At 38.8% G+C, this 27876-nt stretch overlaps 1 protein-coding gene across 1 annotated transcript; it reads left to right on the forward strand.

Annotated features, from left to right (window-relative positions):
- Window positions 1-3642: 3642 nt before the first annotated feature.
- Window positions 3643-27602, forward strand: LOC132183886 (uncharacterized). The gene is made up of 27 exons (XM_059597351.1): window positions 3643-3784; window positions 3896-4156; window positions 4348-4407; window positions 4517-4609; window positions 6186-6414; window positions 7119-7225; window positions 8059-8121; window positions 8640-8740; window positions 9316-9410; window positions 9573-9593; window positions 10641-10736; window positions 10826-10946; window positions 11092-11241; window positions 11366-11562; window positions 12919-13190; window positions 13646-13747; window positions 15171-15347; window positions 15459-15647; window positions 16094-16335; window positions 16456-16602; window positions 18039-18255; window positions 25448-25576; window positions 25702-25845; window positions 26407-26481; window positions 26596-26757; window positions 26948-27007; window positions 27161-27602. Exons 1-27 carry the CDS (start codon window positions 3779-3781, stop codon window positions 27233-27235), a joined length of 3591 nt encoding a protein of 1196 aa, XP_059453334.1. The 5' UTR covers window positions 3643-3778; the 3' UTR covers window positions 27236-27602.
- The last annotated feature ends 274 nt before the right edge of the window (window positions 27603-27876 follow it).

The raw sequence follows: 27876 nt of genomic DNA on the forward strand, positions 1-27876 counted from the left end.
CTCTATTCCAATTGAGGGTAAAGGCTGTTTATTTTATATATAGTATTACGATTATTATTATTATTGTGAAATCTAATCAAACAAATTCTATGAGGTGAGATGCAATTGTGGACACCCGATTGAGAGGTCAATTTGGCTTCAAGCTAGACCTGTCTGCAAGCCGGTCTAAACAACCAAGGTATATTTTTATTAATTTGTTAATGTGTAGGATTAGTGTGTAGGTTTGTATTTTGTCTAATTTTATTTTTTATTTTTTTCATATATAGTGCAAATGATGCAATAGGACTGTGTCGGTGCAAAAACGTCTTTCTTTAAAAATGATTCGATATGCAAAAAATGACAGGGAGTAGCAATTCTTACAATAGAATGCTGGGGAGCTCAACCAACTGAACTTTTGTCTGTTAGTAATTTAGTGGTGAGGACAGTAAATTTCTTAGTCAAATTTTTTTTTTTTTTTTAGTTATTAGTAAATATAAATACCTAAAAATTAATTGTTTTACATTATTTATTTATTTATTTATATGTTTTCAGAAAAAAATGACACAGTGATAGATTTTAATCTATCATGGGAAGAACAAATTCTTGTTCAAAACCATGGTTGTGCTCAATGGATAAGGTTGGTATCTGCACACTTCTAGATATGGGAGGAGATCCTTTGAGAGAGGAGTGTCTCAAATGAAATTTCTTTTCACTTTTTTGCTTTTCTGTAAGGAACTATGAAATTTGTTGGCCCCATATATACATAAAAAAAAAGACTATGCATCGTTTGCACTATATTAGTTTATTTTTTATTTTTTATTTTTTATAAGTAATGATTATATAACAAAAAGCGCAGAGGAGTGCGACTCTAGTACACATGAAGTAGACAAGAGGAACGCCGAACTAAAAGAAGAAAACAAAACAATAAAAATCAAAATAACTAATCACTAATGGAGCGAGCCAAGCTGCTGTCCAAGTGAAAAGAGTATAAAAGAAGAACGTTGTGAGTTCCTCAAACAGTCACTCATAATCCTTAAAGCATTTTGCATTCCTTTCTAGCCATAAGCACCACATGAGGCAGAGAGGAACCGTTTTCCACACAATAACACTCCTATAACGACCTCCTAACCACCACAATCAAACAAACCCGCCACACTACAAGGCATGACCCACGACAACTCAAACCGACTAAAAATAGCATGCCATAAAGAACATGCAATCTCACAATGAAGAAGAAGATGATCAATTGACTCCTCATCTGATTTGCACAAGCAACATCTATTAATCATAATAAGGTTTCTCTTTCTAAGATTGTCAATAGTAAGAATCTTCCCTAACATTGTTGTCCAGATGAAGAAAGCCACTCTCGAAGGGGCCTTTGCATGCCAAATACTCTTCCAAGGAAAAAGACTAGCCTCTTTGATTGCAAGAATATTATAGAATGATCTAACATCGAATTTCACCTTACTAGACGGAACCCACCAAATGTTGTCCTTCCCTTTCCCTTGTCATTCTATGGGAATACAGCAAAGTATAGAACGAAGCTAGCATTTCCAGTTTCCAATCGCGAACCAACCGAATGAAACTAACATTCCATTGAAGAGACCCACTTGTAAAATCCATGTTAGTAGCAATAAACGCCTCCTTCACACTAGCTATGTTGTATAGGCCTGTAAAAACTTCCTTGAGAGTCGAGGCTCCACACTACACATCATCCCAAAATTTGATTCTGGACCCATTACCTAGATCAAATCTAGTGTGGTTAGAAAACAACCATCACCCCTTACTAATATACCTCCAAAGCCCCACCCCATGCGACATAGATGTGTCAATGGAGTGCCAACCACCCCACTCTGAACAAAACTTGGTGTCCACTGCAATTCTCCACCAGGCCTCTCTCCCATGCGTATAATGCCAAAACTACTTCCCTAACAGAGCTCGGTTGAACACTCTCAGATTTCTTATCCCTAACCCACCTACAGAGATAGGGGAACAAACCTTGTCCCTACTAACCAAATGATACTCAAACTCTTCACTTAACCCACCCCATATAAAAATCACGTTGAAGCTTCTCTATGTGCTTGGCCACAAAAGTAGGTAAATGGAAGATAGATAAAAAATAAATAGGAAGATTCGAGAGAGTACTCTCAATAAGAGTGACCCTACCCCCCTTAGAAAGATACACAAATATTTCAAATGCAAAGAGGCCGTACTACAAGCCAAGACACTAGTCAAATCACCCACATTATCCACATCGCCTATTGGAACCAAAACGGATTTGGCCAAATTCACCTTCAAACCAGAAACAACTTCAAAGCATACAAGTAAAGCTTTAATTGAACAAATTTGATCAAAATTCGCCCCCACAAAAGACCAAAGTATCACTTGCAAACAAGATGTGAGAAATGTTAACCCTCTCATACAATATAGCTCCCACTGAAAAGCCCAAGATAAAACCACTCTCAATAGAAGCAGCAACCATCCTGCTAAACACCTCCATAACAATGACAAACAGAAAATGAGACAAATGATCAGCTTGCCTCACCCCTCGAGAGCTTCTAAAGAAATTGGAAGGAGTGCCATTAATCAAAATGGAGAAACGAACAGTCGATATACAACGCTTTATTCAAGAAGACCATTTCTCACCAAACCCACACCCCCTGAGTAAATACAAAAGAAACTTCCAATCAATATGAACATAGGCCTTCTCCATATCCATTTTACAAAGCAGCCCTGGTTCTCCAGATTTGATACGACTATCCAAGCACTCATTCGCAATAAGAACAGATTCCAAGATTTGCATACCATTAAGGAAGACATTATGAAGCTTATGGATCACCCTATCCACAACCCTTCTCATCCTATTAGTGAAAACTTTTGCAATAATCTTATAGATCCCACTCACCCAACTAATAGAATGAAACTCCTTAAGCTCATAAGCTCAGGCACCTTTGGAATGAGAGAGATAAAGTAGCATTAAGGCTCTTATCAAACTTACTACGAATATAAAAGTCTGAAAAAATGCTATAATGTCATCTTTGATCACTTCCTAGCAATCTTGGAAGAAAGCTATAGAGAAGTCATCCGGACTTGGAACCTTATCTTTATCCATGCCTTTCACCACCTCCAAAACCTCCATTTTCTCAAAAAGGAACTTCTAGCTGAGAGACCTCACCCGCCTCCAAAGAATCAAAAGCAAGATCATCAAACCTAGAGAATTGTCTTGAAATCACAATTTCAAACGGCCTTTTAGAGCATGTTTATGATTGTATTTGAGAAATATAGGTTTTAAGTAAAAAAAAACTCTTTTTGGCAAAAACTTAGTTTCATTTTTATGCTTTGCCAAAAGTGTATTTTGATCATTTTTAGGCTTTTTGTACCCTTAAAAGCGATTTCAAATTTTTTTTACCAAATATGTACTTTTTTCTTCAAATAAATTTTTTGAGTGATCCCTCAACGCTTAAACGCACACCCAAATAGAAAGGTTTACTAAATAATATGTCTCTTTTTCAATATACTATGTGATTGCTAATTAAAAAATAAATGAAGATTTCTAATATAATTTTTTAATAAATTTATAGATTTGGAGTTTAGAGGAAATTTTTGTATATAAAAAAAAAAAAAACAGAGCAAACTTTTTTTCTTCCTCAATGGATACATCTTATAACAAAGTATGAAAAAAATGTCGTTAACAGCAAATGGTTGTTCCTTTCCTGTCAGCTTGACTGTTGAACCATAGATATACAGTAGACTCAGTCCTCTCGTTCTCCAATCACAAGCTCTTACAGAGAGAAGTACTATGGCGGTGATTAATGCTTCCCTTCTTAGATCCCTATTCTCATTTCGCATTTCTTTATTTTTCTTTAATTAATTAATTTTCAAACGCACATTTGATTTTGATTTGTGTGTGTCGCAGGACTCGTCGGGGACGACGCTGATGGATCTTATAACAGCGGACCCGGCTCCGGCTCCGGCTCCGGCTTCGTCCGGAATTCCGGCGGCTGCGTCGATGTCTCCTTCGTCGGCGGCTCAGCCTACGGCGCTGGGGAAGCCGGCTGGCGAGAAGAGGTCCAAGAGGACCTCCCTTATGCAGATCCACAGCGACACCGTTTCTGCAGCCAAGGCCGCTCTGAATCCCGTCCGCGCCAACATCATCCCCCAGAAGCAGAAGAAAAAGGTCGGTTTGGTAGCTGAGAAAGTGTGGGAAAGTCCCAATGTGTTTTTAGTCTCTTTCTGATCGCTGAGAAAATGATGCAACAGATTAAGATAATTGAGATGAGACAGGATCACTGATTCGATATTTATTTGTAAATTAACGGTTTGGTTATTTTGAATTGGTGCTTAATGCAATTTGCTTCGTCTTTACAGCCCGTTTCGTATTCGCAACTGGCGAGGAGCATTCACGAACTGGCTGCAACGTCTGATCAAGTAGGATCGCCCTCTTTCTAATAATTCTCCTAAGCTGTTCTTTGTTTTGATTGGAAATTCCCTAATTTTTTGCTGTTCTCTTTCTTTACTGTGAAAATTTTTTGTATAGAAAAGCTCTCAGAAGCAGTTGGTGCATCATGTGTTTCCCAAACTTGCTGTGTACAATTCCGTTGATCCTTCATTGGCACCATCTCTTCTCATGGTATGAGTCTTCTTCTCGCTGTTTTCTCCTCATTTTAGATGTCATTTCTTGTTTCTATCTGTTGTAATTACTTCTTCATTTTAGCGTATCCTTTTTTTTTGGGGTAATCTTTGTCGTGAAACATAGGTCAATAGAAGTTTCTTTGATTGCCTATTCTGTCTGTTGTCGCGTGATACAGCCATGTTGAAAAACATATGGATATGGTGTACTATGAACTACTGTTCTATGTATTTTGGTAGGTTTGAACTTTCTGGGTATTAGATGGTCGAGGAATTTGACTATCTCTTGGTGCAGTGCTGGGATCTTTATACGGCATTTATAGAATGAAGTTTAGTAATACCTTAAGTTTGACATAACATGATCTTTTTAGAACATTTGGTTTGCTGGTTGTTTTAGTGTGATAGCTCTGGGTGCTAGTGACTAAATGGGAATGAGATGAAACTTAGGAAGAAAAAATGGGCATGAGATGAAGTCATCCTCTTTTATTCTATTGAAACCTCAGGCTATATGTAGTCACTTGGGCCATCTACTTCATTAGGTTCCAAATTAGTGACTTTTAATGTTGAAGCTAACCTCAGATGCGTTCTGTGTCTTAGTTTGAGATTATTTGGGAGTGAGTAGTTTGTGTTAAATCTTATTACTGCATGTTGAGGAGGTTGTGTTTCCGTTGAAAGCTTTTAGCGAGTTAGCATGCCTCCTAAGGTGAGTTTCTTTGTTCTAGATAGCTTCTTTGAATATGTTCCTTGTGGTGGAGGCTGTTATAAGGAGGAAACATATTTTGGTTGATTGGTGTTGTTTTTTTCAAGTGAAATTGGGACATGGTTGATCATTGTTTGCTGCTCTGCTTCATTGCTAGGAACTTGTTCCCCTGACTGCACTAGGTATTGTATCTCCTATGTTATGCCCAGAATGGTGGTTGAGCTGTTGGTCAGCTGGGAAGAAAAGGTTTAAAGGGCATAGGAGATTTTTTGTTTACATAGCTTTCTTGTTGTGCTTAATTTGGTGCATTTAGTGCTTCTGGTGTGCTGGCTGAAGCTTCCAGCATATCTGCCTCTCTCTCTCTCTCTCTCTCTCTCTCCCTCTCTCTCATTTTATTGATTGTTATGGATTTTAAGAGCTGGTTAGTGCTTACCTTTATCTATTGTCGTCACTTTTTCTTATTCTTTTGCGGGATGACAGCCAGGGGGGAGGGGGTATGGGGTTCTCCTGTATTTCCTGTGTGCATGGGTAACAACCCTTAGTGCGTATTCAGAATTTGAAGAGAGAATTAAAATTTCTAGGAGCGGCAAACAAAATATGAACAAAGGGTTCACGGTTAACAAGGATGAGGAATATCAGTTCTGCCTGTCATTCTAATGCCCTTATTTATGGATAGCACATAGGAAATCGCTGGTGCCACTTGATTTGGGAAGTGGAAAAATTGTGTATGATGCCATGCTGAATGTATAATTTCTTATTGAGTTTACACTACTAGCAGCTTTAACATCTGGCATTCATGTCTTTACCTTTTCATGGAACGGAGCAATCTTAATTACTGCCTAGATGATATATGTATTCTCTCTCTTTTTTCTGGCAGCTCAATCAGCAGTGTGAAGATAGGAGTGTTCTACGGTATGTGTATTATTACTTGGCCAGAATTTTATCAGACACTGGAGCACAAGGTTTAAGCACAGGTGGTGGGATTCCTACACCAAATTGGGATGCTCTAGCTGACATTGATGCTGTTGGAGGTGTGACTAGAGCTGATGTTGTACCCCGAATAGTAGAACAGCTTACAGCAGAGGCCTCAAATGCTGATGTTGAATGTAAAGTGGTTTCTTACTTTTAACCTTTCTTATTTTCAGCTTCTTGTTTCTCTGATTATTTCATCTAGCTCTTAATGATTGTTTATCCAATTGTTTGAGTACTAGATACCTGCATAGAATTGATTAGAGAAAAATTACCACATAATCTCTTTGTTTTGAGGGACACTCCATGGACAAATTAATTTATTGTAATATTTTTGTCTGTGCTTAGTTAGCTATCTCTCTTTATTAACTGCAAAATATTATAATCGAGCAATCTTTGAGTGTTGAGTGTTGATTTAAACTCGGTCTATTTAGGAATTATACATACAAGGTGCAATTATATAATGGATGCTAACTGATATCGTACATATTTGATATTTACTTCAGTTTATTTCTAAGCTTAGGCACCTGGCAGATAGATTGGAATTGGCGCTCTTGTTTTTTGAATGATCATCGGCTGTGTGAATCATTTGCTTGTTCAGAATCTAAAAGTCTTCTCAAGAATTTCCTTTGTTTGTTTGACAATTGATTTGTGTGAATTGTAATATAGGTTTGGTTCTAAGTTATGGTTCAAGATAGAAGCCGTTGCCTAAACGGAGAAAATGATTGCATTTTCTTTTTGAAATGTCCTTAACTGGTTGTTACTTTTAGGATTGGATATTGACTCATATTTGAAGTGGTTATAGATAATGAGTTGACTTTTTCATCCATCAATTTTGAAGTTCACGCACGGAGATTGCAAGCTTTGAAGGCTCTTACATATGCTCCTTCAAATAACTCTGATATTTTGTCCAGATTGTACGAAATTGTATTTGGCATATTTGATAAGGTTTGTCCTACTCTTATTTCTTCAACAAATATTTACCTGGAGAATGCTACTTTCTTTCTTATTCTTTTTAGTTAATAGAGATTAATATGTTTATAAAGGCGGAACCATGTTTATCGTTTCCACACTAACAATGTGTATGGTTCTTGGAGGGATGTGTTGTGTGGTTTGTCTTCTAGCTTGAGGCAACATAGGGATGTTTGATGAGTGTGAAAGGTAAATGGTAACTCGTGATTGAAAGAGACTGATTTTGTTATTCATGAATGTCAGAAGCTTTTGAATTGAGAAGTTAAGGTTTAATACCGACCAGTTGAGTCTTCTTGGATATGTATTCATACTCTTTGCCTTCCTAGAACACAACTTTGATATCTATTTGGGGAAATGTGATTCACAGGATCCAGGGGATGTGGGCTTCATTTAATGGAAGACATAGTTCGATAAAATATATGGTGAACAACTTAGGTATGCTGATGTAATCAGAAGTTGTAAAATAGTTGAAACACATTGAGCACCAACACCTGCTGAGTTGTCCATAAAAACCTGGGTTCCTTGTTTAATGTCACAATTAGGGTAGTGGTAGGCTCTAATTCGCTAAGACCCTTGAATGCTAAATTAGGACACATGTACCTGCAAAAATATGTGACATCTTATAAGCTCAGAATATGAAAGTCATGTGACAAACGTCACTTTGTGATGGGAAATAACTATGTAGCTGAGGAGAATGTTGAAATGCTTTTTTTTTTCGTTGAATATTCTTTTGTTTGTTACATTGTCCTAGTCAGAAGAAAATAATACTTTAATCTTCTTGTCTTTAATGTTCAGAAATTGATTTTCAGGTCGCTGATGGCCCACAAAAACGTAAGAAAGGCATGTTTGGAACTAAAGGTGCTGATAAGGAGGTAATTATAATTCATCTTAAATTCCTCCATTTGGGCTATGTCATTGTTTTGTGTGTTTCTTGGGACTTGCTAAATACCAGACTGATTATTATATCTTGCCAGCAAAAATGGATAATTATAGTATCTTGAGATTGCTAGCACCGATTATGACATGCACTTTGTCTATTCAGTTTCCCTGTGAAAGTTATGACTACTGAAAATGGATTACTGTAAAAATGTTAGTATGTTAATTCAACATTGCAATAAGTACCAAAAGGAGTCTGACTGCTACATATAGAACTTTGCTTTATGTGTGTGGAAAGTAGACTTTTGATTTGGTTTTCTATTACAGATTCTTGCTAGCTTTACTAGCTTAGGTCTGCTTCTCTTATTGAGTGGATAGGCAAACATTTTCATAGGCAACTTATGCTTTCCATTTCTTTGCTATACTTATTTTATAAGAAATGCTTTACCTGCTTAGTTTTTGAGTTTGGATCACTGGTTGTACAAATTTTAAGCATTTTTTATTTTTTTATTAGTTTGTCATTCGGAGTAATTTGCAATATGCTGCACTAAGTGCTTTGAGAAGACTTCCTCTAGATCCCGGAAATCCAGCTTTTCTGCATCGTGCTGCACAGGGGTAAGTTCTTCATTCTGGGCATTCTATTTTGATGGCATAGAGTTGTTGCATGGGAGCATCCTTTTGATTAGTTTCATTGTGCTGATGATGTAGCATATATGACAATCAAATGTTGGAAATTTGATTTAATGTACATTGATCAAGTTGTTTTCTTAATCTTCTTTTTGAACATATAGTTAAATTTCTTTCATCATTTTCCCTTAAATTTTAATCTTTTATAGGTGATTTGTTGTTATGGTTGTTATTGTTACATTATTTGTTTTTGTATCTTTTTGAATGTTTTCAATCGTCAGTGTGAAGTTAAATTATCTGTCTTGACTGTTTACTTGGTGTCTAAATTTGGTTGTACTAACTGGTTTAGCATAGATTGGTGAAGCCTAACTTTTCTTTGAAGTTAGTAAATTGTACAAGGTACTGAAGTTTTCAGAATACATCATAATATTGCAGATTGTTTTAATTTTTTAACTACCTATTAAGCAACTTTATGATTATTTGACTAGAAATGGTATGTTTAACCATTCCTCCTTTGTTTCATTTTCTGTTGTCAATAACAAGGGAGTATCATGTGGTTACAGGGTTTCATTTGCTGATCCTGTTGCTGTGAGGCATGCATTGGAAATCCTCTCTGAGTTAGCTACAAGAGATCCGTATGCAGTTGCAATGGCCTTAGGTTACATATTTAACTCTTTTTTTTTTTTGATAAGTAAACTCTTCCACATTCCCATGGCTTTTGCTGTCATGAAAGCATATTTGTTTCCATGATGTAACATTGGAACTAAAGTTTTATTGTTGTAATGTATTCTTACACTGTACTGCTATGATCTTTCTGCAGGAAAGCTTGCACAGCCTGGAGGTATTCTCCCAATCTGCATCGTTTCTCAGCTTTCTCCTTTTCTTACCATTATTGTAGATAGCTTTTGTTGTTTGAAGTTTCATAATTGAATACTTGAATATTTTTTTATGAAGTTTCTGGGTTTTGATTCCATATAATCCAAATCAAGAGAAAATGTAGTTACAAATTAAAAGGCTCTCTTCCTAGTTTGAGGTCTATGTGTATTTCTTCCATTGTTTTATCAAATTTCTTGAGTTGTATGGTTGCTAATTAGAAACACTCATGATTGTCTAACCCTTCGTTTCTGCATTCCGTGTCAGTTCTGTATAGCTATGGCATATCGATCAAATATGTTGCCATTAACAGAAAGGGATCCGAGTATAATATGAAATGAGAATCAATTTCTTTGACAAGATTTTATAGCATAATTCATCATTTTTGCTTGACTTTGCGGCCATCTTTTTGATCAGTGCCCCTTAATATGGACTTTGTGGAGGGAAGAGAATAATCAGATCTTCAATATAGTTGAGCTTTGTTCGAATTAGGTGAAATCCATTTTTTTGAGATCATTGTATGATCGGATGGCTGCATATGGCAGCATCTGTCTCTTCTTTTAAAGACGTTATTGATCTTTTGAATCTATAATTGCAATTTTTAGGAGCCTCTTTCTATACACTCTGCATACATGAGGTTTCTTGTCATTCAAATAATACTTCTTACATTAAAAAATAAAATTTCACCAATAGTATTGGTTACTTGGACAATGACTCTATTGCTCTTTCAAGAATTGCTTCTTCTGCTGCACACATAAGAAGGAAAGAAGGCTTAGTCTATTATAAGATGTGTGACATAATGACTTTTCAAATGAAAGAATTTTGAGTCTTAAGTTCACTATGTGAATATAAAATCTCTGTTTTTTGGTTCTCTCTGCTAAGCATGTATATTTTTCTCTATATGGGTTTACTTGCTTCTTCTAGAGGGAAGTTACTGTTATTATATTTTTATTTTTATTTTCTGGGTTGACGCTTGTTGAGTAACCTTAGCACATTTGGGTATTATATGAAGCAGGTGCTTTGCAGGATGTTCTCCATTTGCATGATGTTCTTGCTAGAGTTTCGCTAGCCAGGTTGTGCCATACAATATCGAGAGCTCGAGCACTAGATGGTAAATAATTTAAATTTTTATATCACACAACTAGTATTTCTGTCCCTCAATGTTTGAAATGGTTGGTTTGTTGAAAATTTTGTGTATAGAGAGGCCGGATATTAGAGCTTTGTTCAGCTCGGTGCTCTATCAACTCCTTCTAGATCCTAGTGAGAGAGTTTGTTTTGAGGCAATCTTGTGTGTATTGGGAAAGCATGATAACACAGAGAGGTTTGTTTTGTTATCTTAAAACATTTTTCTACCTGCACTTCTCTGCTGTGATATTTTCATCTTTCAAAGGGTAATCACAGCATGGCAAGCAGTTTTTGTCTCATTTCTGCTGGGATATAGTCTTCCTTACGTTTGCATAATGTAGGACTGAAGAACGCGCTGCTGGGTGGTACCGTTTAACCAGAGAGATTCTCAAGTTGCCAGAAGCACCATCTGTGGCATCAAAGGAAGCTACCAAAGATAAAGCTCAAAAGACCAGGCGTCCACAACCCCTTATTAAACTTGTTATGAGAAGGTAGAAACATCTCTTTCTCTCTATCTGTCAAATCTGGGGATTAGTTTGTCAGTGGCAGTCTTTCATATGCATGGGTTTCATAATTTTGAAGTTCACTTGTTTTTTAATTCCTGCTGTGATTCAGGTTGGAGACTTCTTTCCGTAGTTTCTCTAGGCCAGTGCTTCATGCAGCTGCAAGAGTTGTGCAGGAGATGGGGAAAAGTAGGGCTGCTGCTTTTGCTTTAGGCTTACAGGATATTGATGAAGGAGTTCATGTTAATACATTTGCTGAGACTGTAGACTCGCATGATTCAGATACCAATGAAAACCTGCACCCTGAAGGTATTTTTATTTTTTTATTTTTGCTTTCTGGTCTATGCTTTTATTAGCAATTATTTATATAACATCTTTATGGCACCTGAGTATCAAACTGTGATGTTCTCATTTGAATTGGCCCTAAATTGTTTTGGTTTGTGAAGGTTGTATATAGTGGTCATGGTCCATTACTGGAAATGTTTTTGGGTCAGTTTTGTATGGATCACTTGGTTTGTGCTCCATACTGAAGTTTAATTCCATTTGACTCTGAGGAATTTGATGTCAGTTACTGATATACCTGTGTTGCAGATTAACATGTCATGGAGGCAGGGAAACTAATCTTTCCAAAGTACTACATTTGTCTATAAATCAGCTTTCCCTCTTCCCTTGTAGTATCATTTTTTTTTGTGTCAGCAAGTTTATGTATTATTTAGTTTGCACTTAGGTTATGTTATCTTTGGGAAACCATAATGCTTTGAAAATATGGAGTTTGGCTCCTTTGTGTTTAATGTGGTGTATTTAGAAGCCCAATCCAAGGGTGTGGTAGTGGAAAAAACCCTAGAGGTTAGGGAAAATCTCCATCCTCAACATCTCAAAAATTGCCTCTCTGATCTCTCACCACCAGCTCCGACGACGGACCAAAACCAACCGGCTATCTTTAGTTGAAGGTTATGGTTTGTTCAGTACTTTCTTCACATTGTGGATAATTATGTTAAAATTATTAAATCACCACTTGTCCCTGATAGAAAGAGGTAAATTTAATAATTTTTATTCTAACACTTCCCCTCATGTGTGGGCTCAAACTCACCCTTAATTAGTGGGCCCAACATGTGGGATATTTAATTGAAATATGAGGTGAATTACAGAGTCAAGGTTTGAACTCAAGACCTTTGGCTCTAATACCATGTTAAATCACCAATTGTCGCAAAAACTTAAGTGAATAGGAAGAGGTTAATATAAGATCCTAAGAAAAACTGGCTATATCAATGAATTGGAACACTCTAGAGATTATATCTGGCATAAATTTGCTATTGATAAATAAGCTAAACTTTTATAGTTTGAAGAATTCTTTCTGCTATCCCCGCATGCACTTTTAAATAGTCAGATATATGGTTCTAATTTAGATTTCAATATTGACATCAGGTTGGGTAGGATACGTATCTTTGATTGAAGGATCATTTCTACAATAATATCTCATTCTCAGTGTATGTTACTTAAACTAATTTTTGGTGACGAAGTGTTCTGGATTATAAAGTATGACCTATATTCTTCATCTCATTCTCTAATAATTCTGTTTGAATGATTTTTTTGTTTGTTTGCGGGCTTGATTAGTGTATGTGGTGGATCATTATCTGATTGCATTCCATTTTCTCTCTCTCATAGGTACCCGAAGAACCTCTTCTATATCTAATGGAACAGGTGGCAAGGATACAATTGCAGGCTTATTAGCTTCATTGATGGAAGTAGTGCGTACAACTGTAGCATGCGAATGTGTATATGTTCGAGCAATGGTAATCAAGGCTCTGATCTGGATGCAAAGTCCACATGATTCATTTGGCGAACTAGAATCAATTATTGCATCAGAGCTCTCTGATCCAGCTTGGCCAGCAACACTATTGAATGATATCTTACTTACCCTGCATGCTCGTTTTAAGGTATGTAATTGGACATAAGTCATATTTCCTTTTGAAGCCATTCTTGTAATGCATTTATTTGATAATATTTAACTTCACCATCTTTTTCCTGTTGCTTTTTATAACAAACGGCAACATTTCTCTTTTATTAATAAGATATCTAGGTTACATTGTGAGTAGTGACTAGATATCATTTCTGAGTAATTAAGAGTCCTCGTAACTGGTGGAAGCTGGTTGTACTGATTTATAGTGGCCTTGATAGTCTCGGATGAATTCAAAGTAGTTATATCATGAGTGAGTTTTCATAACTTTATCATTTGCTTAAATTGCTACTTTTCTAGTTGTCCAGCTATTGTTTTACTTCATAGATGAATCTTAGTCTTTAGTGTATACTATGTGAAATATTCGTTGTCTTTAGATTAATTCCCCAACTTTTGTGCAATTTTTTTAATAATTGTAATTTTTTGGCTTGTTAGGCAACTCCAGATATGGCTGTCACTCTTCTTGAAATTGCAAGGATTTTTGCTACTAAAGTTCCTGGGAAGATTGATGCTGATGTTTTGCAACTACTATGGAAAGTAAGTTTTCATGCAATCCTCACCTAACATAGTTTAATCCCTTTCTTTGTAATTTTATTGTCTGTACATTTTCTAGTGCTTTTATGTGTTTAATGATATAAATTCATGCTTTTATTTGTTGGAAGAAAATTGATGAGAGATTCCCGTGTACTAACTCTATACCTGTGATTTTATTTTTTATTTTTTATTTTTTGTCTTGAATGAATTTTAATTGCTACCCCAAACATAAAATTGATGAAAAATATGAATGATGCAACCTAGGGCTATTCTCTCTCTCTAGGGGGGGGTTGGGGTTTGACATGTAAATTTTACTAACCTAACCTTGTGTGCTCACACTTTTCAAATTTTATATTCTGAAATGATAACACAATGAGCAATTCTGTATTGAAGATGTTAAGGGACAGTGCCATAAATAATTTGTTCAGCTTATAATTTTTTGGTGTATAGCTCCTTATTATAGAAGGATGTTTGAAATCCTTTCCCCATTAAGCATTATTGTACGCGAGCCAGCTGAATGAGTATACTTATGTCTTCTTCATCTCAAAGCAGTAAAATAGTTCAAATTTTGAGGACAGCCAAACACAATTCAAGATTTCCCACTGTGAAATTTTGCATGTTGATATGGTTGGTTATTCAAACTTTCATCTCGTTCATGCATATGCAATTGCTGGTAATAAATTGATCAATGGTCAGCCTGTGTGACGCAGTTATCCACATGGGAAAAGATGGTTTTAAGTCAATTGAAATGAAAGAAAGCATGGGGCTGAACTGGACACCTTTAAAAGGATTATGTAGAGCTGACTAATACAACTCCCTTATTAGTTAAAAAAATTATCTGACATTGGACAGATTTAGGAATCTGTCTATGTGTGCTTGTGGTGGGTTTTAGGATGAGGAAAAAATAGGCTTTCAGAATTTAGTATGGTAAGGGGAACACTTTAGGGTTTCTAGAAAGAATTAGTTATGGAAGGATACGGTGTTTATGGAGGGAAAGGAATAATAGAGGCTTTGAGATTTGGAGAGGACCTTGGAGGATATTTTATTCATGTATCTTTGGACTACGGCCTATGTGTCCCCTCTGTCGATTAGCTTTGATGATTTCTTTGTTCGTTTTTCTCTTTTTAGTTGGGTGATTCCTTTTGTATACTTCCGGTGTACTTAGTGGCGCTTTATGCTTTTAATAAAAGGGATTATTACTCATAAAAAAAAGAGGCGCAAATAGGTTTAAACACAGAATGATAGGTTCTACTGTCATATCTTTTCTTGTCTTTTTGAACTTGCCTCATGTCATTTTATTTAAATCTCTTCTGTATTAATGCAACATTTACTTTCTTTATTGACCTGGCTCATGTCTTTTGTTTATGATAGTTGCTTTGAAAGTACCCAGAAACGATGTTCATATGTTTTATGATTCTGTTTCCAGACATGCCTTGTTGGAGCTGGTCCTGATGGAAAACACACAGCTTTGGAGGCAGTCACCATAGTTCTTGATCTACCACCACCACAACCTGGGTCAATCTTGGGGCTTACATCAGTGGACAGTGTTTCTGCATCAGATCCAAAGTCGGCTCTGGCATTACAAAGGCTAGTACAAGCAGCAGTAAGCATCTTATTTGATCAATAGACCTTTTTATTCTATTAATCCTATAGGCTATAGTTCTGACTATGGTAATCGCTGCACTGATATGCTTGAGAACTAATATAATTGCAGGTATGGTTTCTTGGAGAAAATGCAAATTATGCTGCTTCAGAATATGCTTGGGAATCTGCAACCCCTCCTGGTACAGCATTAATGATGTTAGATGCAGATAAAATGGTCGCTGCTGCCAGTTCACGTAACCCTACTCTAGCTGGTGCATTGACTCGACTTCAGAGGTGCGCTTTCAGTGGCAGCTGGGAGGTATAAATTCCTTCCTGAGTGGTCCTCCAATGGTTAATTGTTTACTGCATGTATCTTGGGATGACAACTGACTAGTTTTCCCTTAGGTCTTGCTTCTAATTTTTCTCTCATATTTAAAAATGAAAATTTAACTATTTATGTTCAATTTGTATGTTAATAAACACGACTTGCTCCATATTGAACTAATCTATATAAACTTCAATTTAAGAGGTTAATTGCCCTGATTGCATCAGTTTTTTTGTTCTAGATCAGTACTGTTGTTATCAAGATATGTTTTTATTTTATGTATACTCCCGGTGTACTTTGGGGCGCCTTTACACTTTCAATAAAACTGGCTATTACTTATAAAAAACAAACAAGAAGATATGTTTTTATTCTAGACGATTATACTGCTTTTGTTCTTTTTCTTTTTTCTTATGTGGACTGATTTAAATGGATACTCACAGATTCGTATCATTGCTGCTCAAGCTCTTACAACAATTGCAGTCAGGTCTGGTGAACCTTTTAGGCTACAGATCTATGAATTCTTACACACTTTAGCACAGGGTGGTTTGCAGTCTCAATTTTCAGAGATGCATCTCAGTAATGGTGAAGATCAAGGGGCCAGTGGCACCGGCCTTGGAGTTTTAATAAGTCCTATGATAAAAGTTCTTGATGAAATGTACAGAGCACAAGATGATTTGATCAAGTAAGAACGGATGTTTTTATATTTCTTTTTCTTGATGAATTAATTTTCCTTTTCACTACTAAGTTAAAATGTTTCTTTTCTTTTACAAACATGAATTAAAATTCCCCTGTGGATAAACAGGGAAATACGGAATCACGACAATACTAAGAAAGAATGGACAGATGAAGAACTCAAGAAACTATATGAAACCCATGAGAGATTGCTTGATCTTGTTTCTTTGTTTTGTTATGTGCCAAGAGCAAAGTATCTACCTTTGGGGCCAATAAGGTACAACATTTATCCTTGCGGCATATGTGCTTGAATGGACTGATAATAATCCTCTCATAGTTGAAAAATTAGAGATCAATGATAGGCTTAGAATTTTTCCTTTTATTGTCTGAAGTGCTTTATCTTAGGAAACGTGCAGAAGTGTGGCATGTAAAGAACTGTCTCAGTGGAATTTGGGAGTTGTACGGGAGAACATCCAATTGGATCTTAGTTGTCGTGTGTACTTGGACCATCACCTCCACAAAATATAGATTATGTCCTTTTTTTGAAAATTAACAATGTCACTCTGACATTTTGTCATTGATTTGCAAATATTTTTTATGCAAGTTCTACCATTTGAGGATATGATCGAAACTTGATGGTTTGATTAATTAAATCTAAATGCTTTTTGGTGCAATTCATGAGTTGTTACTTAGGCTTTCAGGCAAGAAACAATATCACCGATTGGTTAGTGCTAATTGATATTTGCTGTTGATTTGGTGCTATAGTCATGCAATATTTGGAGCAGAAAATGTTCTATAATTTTGACTTCAATGTGTGAAACTTTATGTATTTGCTTTCTACGCACCATAAGGGGAGATTTCAAATTGAAGTTGGAGCTCCATCTGTATGTGTAATAAAGAATTCCTGGTTATAGGACCTGTATCTTTAGTTTTAGAACAATTAAGAGAAAAACTTTTAATTGCTTAAAATCTGGGCTACCTTTCTACGAGATGTTTAATTAGAAAATTTCAGTGAGGTAGAAAATGAAGATGAAGAAAATAAAATCTACGCCTAGAGAATAGATGATGATGATACCCACACGTGGTTTCTGCCGTCACTCTCTTTCTCTTCCTCAGCTGCATATATCTAGCTTCTCCCAATTCCTTTTCTTGATTTTACAAGTTTTACAATTACTGTTCAAAAAAATGAGAACTGCATAGTATTTAAAACTCTTACAGTTTTCCTTTTCAAATGAGAAAGCTGGGTGGTTCCATAACAACAAAACTTGCAACCTTGTTCCTTGTTCATCAAAATGAATTATTGCTAACCTTTTGGAATGCATGCTTTTAGAAAAAGGCATGCAAAAAAGTGATTCCTCAACAAAATTTCCTTTTATTATTCATCTAGGCTTTGGGGGTATATGTTGTTATTGTAATTTTGATGAACACTTCTGAAATTACTTTTTTCTAGTTTTTTCTTACTCTTTGAACTGTTGTTCTTTTTCTATTGAATGAGGGATGCTCTTATATATTTCTATTGTACTAGGGTTGCACCTCTCTACCCTTTTTCAATGACATTAAATTACTCATCCAAAAAAGAAACTGCTTCAGTTCTAATCTGTTCTGGCTGGTATTTCTGTATTTCATGTTTAATATAATTTCCAATCTTTTCTTTTCACATTTTTTATTGTTGCTTCTCTCCCCCTCCCCCTTCTTTCATGAAATCTTGGACAGTGCAAAACTTCTTGACATCTATCGCACACGGCACAATATAAGCGCATCGACTGGTTTGAGTGATCCTGCTGTTGCTACTGGAATTTCTGACCTTATCTATGAATCTAAACCAGCCCCTGATGAGCCTGATTCACTTGATGATGACCTAGTAAATGCTTGGGCAGCAAACCTTGGTGATGATGGCTTGTTGGGAAACAATGTACCGGCTATGAACAGGGTAAGAATTTAGTTTGTCTGATTATTGAGCTTAAATTAGCAATTTGAACTCTATGAGGTATTCCATATCTTTTTCCTTTTACTGATTCTCCTGTATACTCCCATGTACTTAGCTTGTGGCCCTTTGCACTTTTTACTTATTTCCATTATTTTTAGGTAAAGGATATGGATTTTTTTTTTTTTTTTTGGATAGGTAAGTAACTGATATTATTAAAAGCGTGTGGCGCCCCAAAGTACACTGGAAGTATACAAATAGGATCACCTAACTAGAAGGGGAAAAGCGTACAAGGAAATCATCATAGCTAATCGAAATCGGAAAAACATATGTTACAGTCCAGAGATAGAGAGTATGGAAACAATAGGCTAAAGTGTCCTCGAAAGACCTCTCCACATCCTCGAAACACCTATTATTTCTCTCTCCATATACACCAAAAAAAGCAAATAGGCACCATCTTCCAGACTGCAGCACTCCCCCCCCTTCCTGCAGACCACCAACAGGCTAGCAACTCGAAAACCCGACTAGGCATCACCCATGATAACCCAAAACGGCTAAAAAAGGTACTCCACAAAGCAGACGCCACCTCACAATGAAGAAGAAGATGATCCACCGTCTCCTCACTCTTCTTGCACATCCAACATCTGTTCACCACAATCACATTTCGCTTTCTGAGATTATCTAAGGTCAGAATTTTCCCCCAAGCTGCCGACCACACAAAAAACGCTGCCCTTGGGGGAGCCTGTGTCCGCCACACGCTCTTCCAAGGAAACCTCCTCCCTTCCGAACATGCCAAGGAGAAAAAGGGAGATTTGACCTTGAAAGTACCTCTTTTGGAGGAGTTCCACCATAATTTATCTTCCGACCCTCTTCTTACTCTAGTAGAATGTAACACCTGAAAGAAGGAGGCAAAGGCCTCCACCTCCCAATCATGAGCCTCTCTCGAAAAACTCACATTCCACTGAATGGACTCACCTAGCATCTCCACGTTATCCGCAACTGAGGCATCCTTCGCACATGCAATACTAAAAAGGATCGGGAAGGCTATCTTGAGAGCTGAATCTCCACACCACCAATCATGCCAAAAGCTAATCCTAGTCCCATCCCCCACTTCAAATCTCGTAAAGCCTTTGAAAGTTTCCCACCCTTTCCTAATATTCTTCCATAACCCCACCCCACACGTCCCTCCAGGCTCAACAGAACACCACCGTCCCTATAAACTTCCATACTTCGCATCTACCACAACTCTCCACCAAGCATCTCTTTCCGACCCATAATGCCACAACCATTTCCCTAAAAGAGCGCGGTTGAAGACCAATAAGTTCCTAATACCCAACCCTCCTTCCTTGATCGGAGTGCAAATCTGCGACCACTTCACCAAGTGGTATTTGAACTCTTCGCCTATCCCTCCCCATAGAAAATTGCGTTGAAGCTTCTCAATGCGCCTAGCAACACTCACCGGAATAGGGAAAAGAGACAAGTAATAAGTGGGCAAATTAGCAAGAGTGCTCTTGATAAGGGTGACCCTACCCCCTTTCGACAAATACAACCTTTTCCAGCTGGCTAACCGGTGTTCAATCTTCTCGATAACTCCATTCCAAATATGCTTGGACTTATAAGAGCCTCCCAACGGGAGAGCAAGGTACTTCACTGGCAAAGTAACTGCCTCACACTCTAAAATACCGGCTAATGAATCCACTTGCTCCACAGTCCCCACCGGAATAAGCATCGTTTTAGCCAAATTAACCTTCAACCCTGAAGCAGCTTCAAACCACAAAAACAAACTCCGCAAGTAATGTAACTGGGCAGGCCTAGCATTGCAGAAAATCAAGGTATCATCGGCAAATAAAAGGTGAGAGACTGTAGTGTTGCCGACTTTGAAGCCTTCTAACAGCCCCCTATGAACCGCTGTCGAAATCATCCTACTCAAAATCTCCATCACAAACACAAACAGCAAAGGAGAGAGAGGATCCCCTTGTCTCAAATCCCTGGAGCTGCTAAAAAAACCTTTGGGAGACCCATTTACCAGAATCGAAAACCGCACCGAGGAAATGCAATGTTGAATCCAAGAACACCATACCCCTCCAAAACCACATCTCCTTGGCACATACATCAAGAAGCCCCAATTCACATGATCATAAACTTTTTCCAAATCCATTTTGCAAATGACCCCTGGCTCCCCAGATCTCAGCCTACAACCAAGGCATTCATTAGCAATCAAGATGGGATCTAGAATCTGCCTACCTTTGATGAAAGCATTTTGCGACTTGGAAATGATCTTATCCAACACAACCTTCAATCTGTTTGCTAAAACCTTGGCAATAATTTTATACATACCTCCCACAAGGCTAATCGGGCGGAAATCTTTGAGATTGGTGGCACCAGGAATCTTCGGAATAAGCGAAATGAAAGAAGCGTTGAGGCTCTTTACAAACATCCCGCCAGCATGGAAAGCACTAAACACCCTCATAATATCCTCCCTCACCACATCCCAACAAGCTTGGAAGAAAGCCATAGAAAACCCATTGGGGCCCGATGCCTTATTGCCATTCATCTTAAACACGACCTTTTTAACCTCTTCCTCTTCAAAAACTCTCTCCAACCAGCTAGCCTCTTCCTCCAAAATGGAATCCAAAGAGATACCATCGACCAAGGGCCTCCAATTGTGTTGCTCAGTAAAGAGCTTTTGATAGAAATCGACAATATGCTCACTAATCTCATCTTGATTCGAAGAAAGATTATCCCCAATCATCAAGGTCTCTATCGAGTTAAATCTTTTGTTAGAGTTGGCAATGGAATGAAAGAATTTGGTGCACTTGTCCCCTTCCTTCAACCAACACACCCTAGATTTCTGTCTCCAACTTATCTCCTCCATAAGAGTACACTTCTCTAATTCTCTAACAACCTCGGCCTTCCTCACTAACTCCTCCTCGATCAAAGCCCTACTTTCTTCGTGCTCATCAAACACCCGAAGATCTTCAAGAAGCAACCTCTTATTCCTCTCAATGTTACCAAACACTTCCTCATTCCAAGTCTTCAGATTCAGCTTCAGGGCCTTGAGTTTGCAAGCGAAAACAAAGCTCGGCGTACCTTGGAACTCATAAGAATCCCACCATTGTTTCACTAAGGCAACAAACCCATCCGCCTTAAGCCACATATTCTCAAACCTGAACGGCCTTTTCCCCTGGGATACCTCCCCCAACTCAAGAATGATTGGAAAGTGATCCGAGCAAAGACGAGGAAGCCTCTTCTGCCTCACCCCAGGAAACCAAGCTTCCAATTCTGCAGAAACAAGAAACCGATCGATCCTAGACCATAGCGGAGGATCTTGAGAAACTGACCAAGTGCAAGCACCCCCGACAAGAGGAAAGTCCATAAGCCCTTGTTTAGAAATAAAATCAGAGAAGCTCATCATAGCAGAATCCAGACTAGCTCCTCCTGATCTTTCACTAGGGAATCGAGTAACATTGAAATCTCCCCCTATACACCATGGCAAGTTCCACCAACTAAGAACACCAGCCAACTCGTCCCAAAGGAACCTTCTATCCCTATCAAGATTCGGACCATACACTCCTGCAAACGCCCACACCGAGAGATCTACCACATTCTTGAAAGACACGGCCATGGTAAACTCCCCTATACAGACATCGATCTTCTCCACCACCCTAGTATACCACATGATTAAAATTCCACCCGAGGCTCCACTCGAATCCAAACAACACCAATCCACATGATTCCGCCTCCATAAACTGCGAACAATGTTTCTAGACATACTCCGTATCTTGGTTTCTTGAAGGCAAACAACATCTGCCTTCCAATCCCTAAGCAAATTACTCACCCTCAAGCGTTTGTCCCTCTTATTCAACCCTCTCACGTTCCAAGAAAGTATACTTATCTTCATAAAACTCCGACATTCCCCCTCCCCTTCCTGTTACCCCGAGTCGAGCTCCCACTTCTAGCATCATAATTCCCCGAGCACTCCAAATTCCTCATCTCCCTTTTCCCCTTAGTGCCACTACTTGAATTAGTTACCATTCCATTATTTCGGCGCTCCTCTTCTAGAGAAGTTAGCAATGCTAACAGCTGCAGCTTATGACCCACATATGAAATCCCCAAGATCGGATAAATCTCATTGGCACACTGAATAACCCAATCTGAGTGTCCTGCCGCACCCCCTGAATTAGGATCATAACTGTTCAAAGGCGAAGGCCTCTCTGTTCCACTTGCCCCTGTCCTCCCAACTTCCTTACTTCTAGCGTCATCACTGACTTCACCCCCAGAACTCATAGCTACCATCTGACCAGCCCCTCGAGACTCAGTCAAGCCTGAGCACCTGAATCCTAGATTAGAAGGATCACCATCCCAATAGGAACAAAAAACATTCAACCCACCATTATGCCCTTGTTCCTGCATATGACCCAGACCCTCACTCGCCTGACTGTTAACCTGTATCACTTCGCTGGCTGACCAGGGCACCAAAATACCCTCACTTACTATATCTGGCATCACCAGCATCCTCTGGTGCAAGGTAGCGTCCCCACTACCCAGAACCACCTTCCCCGGTGATCCTCCAGCTCCAGACGCCTCCTCGGGCTCAACCCACTCAAGATTCTCACCAGCGGCAATCAAGAGATTCACCTCCGGCGCTGTCTAGTTTGACAGAGACTTCCCCCTATCCGTAATCACGACCGCCGGAGCACTGGGTTTATTGCCGACCAGTTCTGTGGCACCAGCGACCACCACGAAAGGCCTTTCCGGCGTTGTCTAACACGAAACAGTCTTCCCTCCGGCCTCTCCGGCTTTGTCTGGCACGACCTCCAGAGTACAACAGCTACTTCCGGCCTGAATCGACGTTCTCTCCCCACCAGAAGACTCTTCGGGTCCATCAGTAAAAACTTCCACTGAAGCCGGCGATATCTCCTCTGTGCGAGCCCCTATTGCCGCCGACGTCGATGCACGTGGGTCACCTGCCATGCTCCATCGACAACCCTCCGGCGAACCGATCGATCTTAACGGGTAAGAGGACCCCGTGGGTCTTACCCAGTTAAGACCTGACGAGCTTGGGCTGGTCTAACCCAGACCCAGGCCCACCTTCCTACGCCTATACACAGCCACCACTTTCTTTTTGCCCTTAAGCTTTCTTGTGGGCCGTTGGCCTCCCCCCTTGGACCTATCCTTCCCCTCCAGATCATCACCCTCCATATTCATCTTCTTGGGCTGGGCCTCCCCTTGCTTGGATGAAATCCCTCCTGCCAGACCACAGACGCACGCCCCTCCAGCCCATGAATAATCATTCTTCTCTCCCAGATATTTAATAACAAATTCAATCCTATCTAGACCCACGTCAATCTCCCCTCAGCTTACTCAACGACTCCTTCGCATTAATTAGTTCAGTTTTCACACGAAACCAGTGCTGCACTTCGAGCCTACCTACCCCCTCCCATCCCTTCATGTGATCAGCTCCAATTTCCGATATTGTCAGCTTTGCCGAGGAATTCAAACTACTCGCCGGAGCCCAGTTGCGAACAGCCCGTGGCTCCCCTGCCTTCAGGTTGCTCAATCCCACCACGTCAGAGGATTGGTTCTTCTTTGGTCCCTCCACGCCACCCCCGCCAATCTTCGCCTTAATACTTGCCTTGTGCGAGCCCAACTCCTTCTCCGTGTAAGCATGGAATTGCTTATCCTTATCTGCAGCGGCCTTCTTCAACCATTTAGGTACCCTGGCAATCGGCTCGGAGTAATCAACAAAACAATCATCTGCTGGTTTCAATGATGATCCCAAAACTTCCGCAAAACTCCTTCTTCCCGCCGCCTCAAACTTCTTCTTATCTACCCTGACCTCCCTGACCTCGCACAGGGAGGACTTAGCTAGACGCACCTTTGAGATGAAACGTTCCTAACCTTGTCCAACTCGTCCTTCTGGTACAATAATCGAACCTCTTCTCTGCCTACCATCAAACTCTTCTACCGTCAGAAAACGCCCATTCCTGTTGGAACATTTCTGCGCTATTATCCGTGGAAACCCTGCTCTGGATTGGTCCCAAAAAACCTCAGACGTTTCCACTGCCACCAAGTCTTCCACAATGCGCACCAACCACATCAACTCATCCTTTTTCAAAAAAATGGATTTTTGCAACCTACTGCTTCTTTCAAATATCCTCACCCCTGTACTTTTTATCAGCAACTCAAACTTCATGGACTCCACAGACCACCTTCTTGCATCAGCCATAACACCAACCGAACAACTAAACAATCTAGACACCCAAACAGATCACACGCGCCACCCACACGCCTGCACTCAGGCTGTGTTGGATGAGAGTGAAGAGAGAACGAAGCTCTCAGGCACTCTCAGTCATGAACAATAAAATTGGCAAGAATCGCAAACTACAGATCAAATTGGCACTCTACATATCATTACTCTAGTTTCAACACAATGTTATTAGCCTCTTTTGGGTGGATTCCTTAACTGTGGATCCTAGAATTGCAAACTATGGATTTTCCTCTTGATAATTATGGATTAAAAAACTAAATGTTGCCACCCCTGTATTATTCTTGAAAATACTAATTCCTAAGCATCCAAGTGGTCAGCCATAATAATCTATGATGGGGCTCTGCCACATTAAGATTGATATCATCAATCTATACATAAAATCATTGGTCTTTATTCAATAGATTAAGGACTTCACTCAAGAGAGAATTGAGTGACAAGTACGACTCTTAAGCGTTTATTTACATAAAAAATCATGCTCTTTTTCCTCATGTCTCCCATTCAAATATAAGTAAATATTTAAGTCATTTTCCTCCATCCTTTCAGTTTGTAGATTTATTAGATTGGCTTGTATCTATAAAGTCCCCACCATTTTAATGAAAGGAAACTTAGAGTTTTGTTGGATGTATTTGTCTTTGATCATGGCATGGGCGAACTGTGTCTTACATAGGTTTGAGAATGGCCTACTTTATTTTCTGAATAAGTCTTGTGCCTAAAGAAGAATCCTGTACATACCAAATTTGTCCTTGATTAGAAGGTACAAGCTGAGCAGGAACTTATTTGTACAATTCGGATTCTAGTAGCCTTAAATTTTTATGAGTTATTTGGCATCATCTGCTAAATATTTGCAATTATATAACTTCTCTTTGATTTTGGGCTGCTTATCAATAACTTGAGTGAAATGATCATTTCATCTCTCCTTTGTGTTAGGTTAACGAATTTCTTGCTGGTGTGGGAGCTGATGCTCCTGATGTTGATGAGGAGAACATCATCTCTAGACCTTCAGTTAGTTATGATGATATGTGGGCAAAGACACTTTTAGAAACTTCAGAATTAGAGGTATGCGTTCTGCCAAATCCTACTTAAATTGGACTTAACATGCAATACCTTTGGAGCTTGGCGTTTGTGTCTCCTGTGATTTCCTAGAGAATAATTATTCATCTATTTTGTTTTTTGGATGACAGGAAGATGATGCAAGGTCATCTGGGACTTCTTCACCAGAGTCAACAGGATCAGTTGAATCTTCCATATCATCCCACTTTGGTGGAATGAGCTACCCTTCATTGTTCAGCTCACGGCCCACCACATATGGGGCTGCACAAACTTCGGTATGACTACTATTTCTTTTCTTTCGTTCTTACTCTTTTTCATATTAATCGTCTCCTTTATCTGCCAAGCTTTTAGTACCAAGGTGTTCTGTGCTTTTAGGATTGATACAGTGCATAGTAGTTCCAAGTAATATAAGCATGAACATCCAGGTTGTTTTGTACTGTAAGGATAGTACTTTTGTTCGTTTTACATTTTGGAGTGTTGAAAGTGGAAAATCAAAAGTAATATGAAATGAAAAAATAAAATAAAATAAAAGTTTTAGAGGATGAAGCGTAAAAGATTGACCCTAAACTGAATCTAGGGGGATGAAAATTGCTCATCTCATGAGACCCCGATTAAGATGGGCCTGGCTTCCCTGCTTCTTATTCTTCATGAAAAGTGGTGTTTAATCTAGATATGCAATTCATTTGCATTTTTGTGTATATGGTTAAAAGTAGCAGTCAGGCCCAGATTTTATAATTCTAACGGAAAGCCAATTTTTATCCTCTTCGGCTAGAACACATTTTCTTTTTCATTTCAAAGATATTCTAGTTGTGACCCACTAAGTTTATCTAAAACAGGAGAGGTCTTCAGCAAGCAGGTTTAGCAATCCTCCCACTGGTGGTTCCTCAATTTATGAGGGTCTAGGTTCTCCGGTTAGTTTCATTGCCTTTTCTCATCTAGTTTTGTACTTTTCGTATTGTATGATACCGACTTTAAATTGTTAACGCATCATCTTCTTTTTTTTTTCTTTGTTTTTGTTTCATCAGATTAGAGAAGAGCCTTCATCATACACACATGAATCTTTTGAGAATCCCTTAGCTGGGCGTGGATCCCAGAGTTTTGGGTCACGAGAAGAGGAACGAGCTTCATCTGGAAATCCAAAGGTCGGAACGGCACTATATGACTTCACTGCTGGTGGAGATGATGAGGTTAGTTGTCTCCTATTGATTATCTGGATTTTTGACTAAAGATTTCTAGACGAATGATGGACGGTCTGGCCTTCCAGCATATCTGCATGCACTACCTTTTTTTTATGTCAATTGGATTGCTCATCTTGCCATTTGATATTTTCATTCTTGTGTTCTCTGAAAGTTAAACCTGTTGGCTGGTTGGTTGCAGTTAAACTTGACTGCGGGAGAAGACGTAGAAATTGAGGACGAAGTGGACGGCTGGTTTTTTGTAAGTATATGGAATTAAGGATCATATTCAGGGAAAGAACCCGGATTTTTGTAGTTTGTTAGTGGCAAATGTGTAGATTGTAGTTGAATATGCTTGGAAAATGTTGCTAAGGTTGTCAAGTCTGTGCCTAATGTAATGCCACGCTTGTTACAGGTGAAGAAGAAACGCCCTGGGAGGGATGGCAAGATGGCTGGGTTGGTGCCTGTTCTCTATGTCAGTCAATCTTGAGTTCATTAGTGTATCTAGGCTATACGACTTCATGAGTGTTTATTGAGATTTTCTTCAGCAGTTTAACCCTTATCCTTTTTCGATCATGCATCTCCCTAGAGTTTCATTGGGGTGAGATTAATTTTCTTGAGAGTTTCATACTGTCTTTTTGCTACTTTACCTGGCACACCAAAACACCCAGTTTCGTGCTACTGTGGTCTGTGAACTATCCTCCATTTTCTTGGGCAACGGATCATCAGTGAGACTCTGGGTTGCAGCAGCTTGGAACACAATTGGAGACCAATGCGTAGCAGAAAGGTTCACATCACTTGAACTATGTAATTATAACTATGGGTTTTGTTAGTAAAAGACAATATTACTTGTCATAGTTCTCTTTTGTCGTACATTTACATTTCGGATTGCTAGCAATTCCGGCAACAAATGTGAGTCCCTATGAGGCTTATTTACCCGAATAAGTCTTGGGCAGCTCGCTCTCCTGTTTGGACAAGTGAGCTTTATATGAGCTCTCTCACATTTCTTACTCAAATTACTAGCAATTTGGGCTGCAAAATGCTGAGGATCTAGATTCCGCCCATTTAGGTTTTCTAAACATCTTGTATATGCATATTCTCTCTTTCCATTTAGCAACAAGAAACCCCCCG

The sequence above is a fragment of the Corylus avellana genome, chromosome ca6 (genome assembly GCF_901000735.1).
Source record: "Corylus avellana chromosome ca6, CavTom2PMs-1.0".
Taxonomy (NCBI): Eukaryota; Viridiplantae; Streptophyta; class Magnoliopsida; order Fagales; family Betulaceae; genus Corylus; species Corylus avellana.

Excerpts from the sequence above, each read along its gene's own strand:
- LOC132183886 (XM_059597351.1), top strand. Across the intron at positions 11,242-11,365 it reads ATTAAACTTGTTATGAGAAG|GTTGGAGACTTCTTTCCGTA; the intron begins GTAGAAACATCT and ends GCTGTGATTCAG. Across the intron at positions 15,648-16,093 it reads CTTTCAGTGGCAGCTGGGAG|ATTCGTATCATTGCTGCTCA; the intron begins GTATAAATTCCT and ends GGATACTCACAG.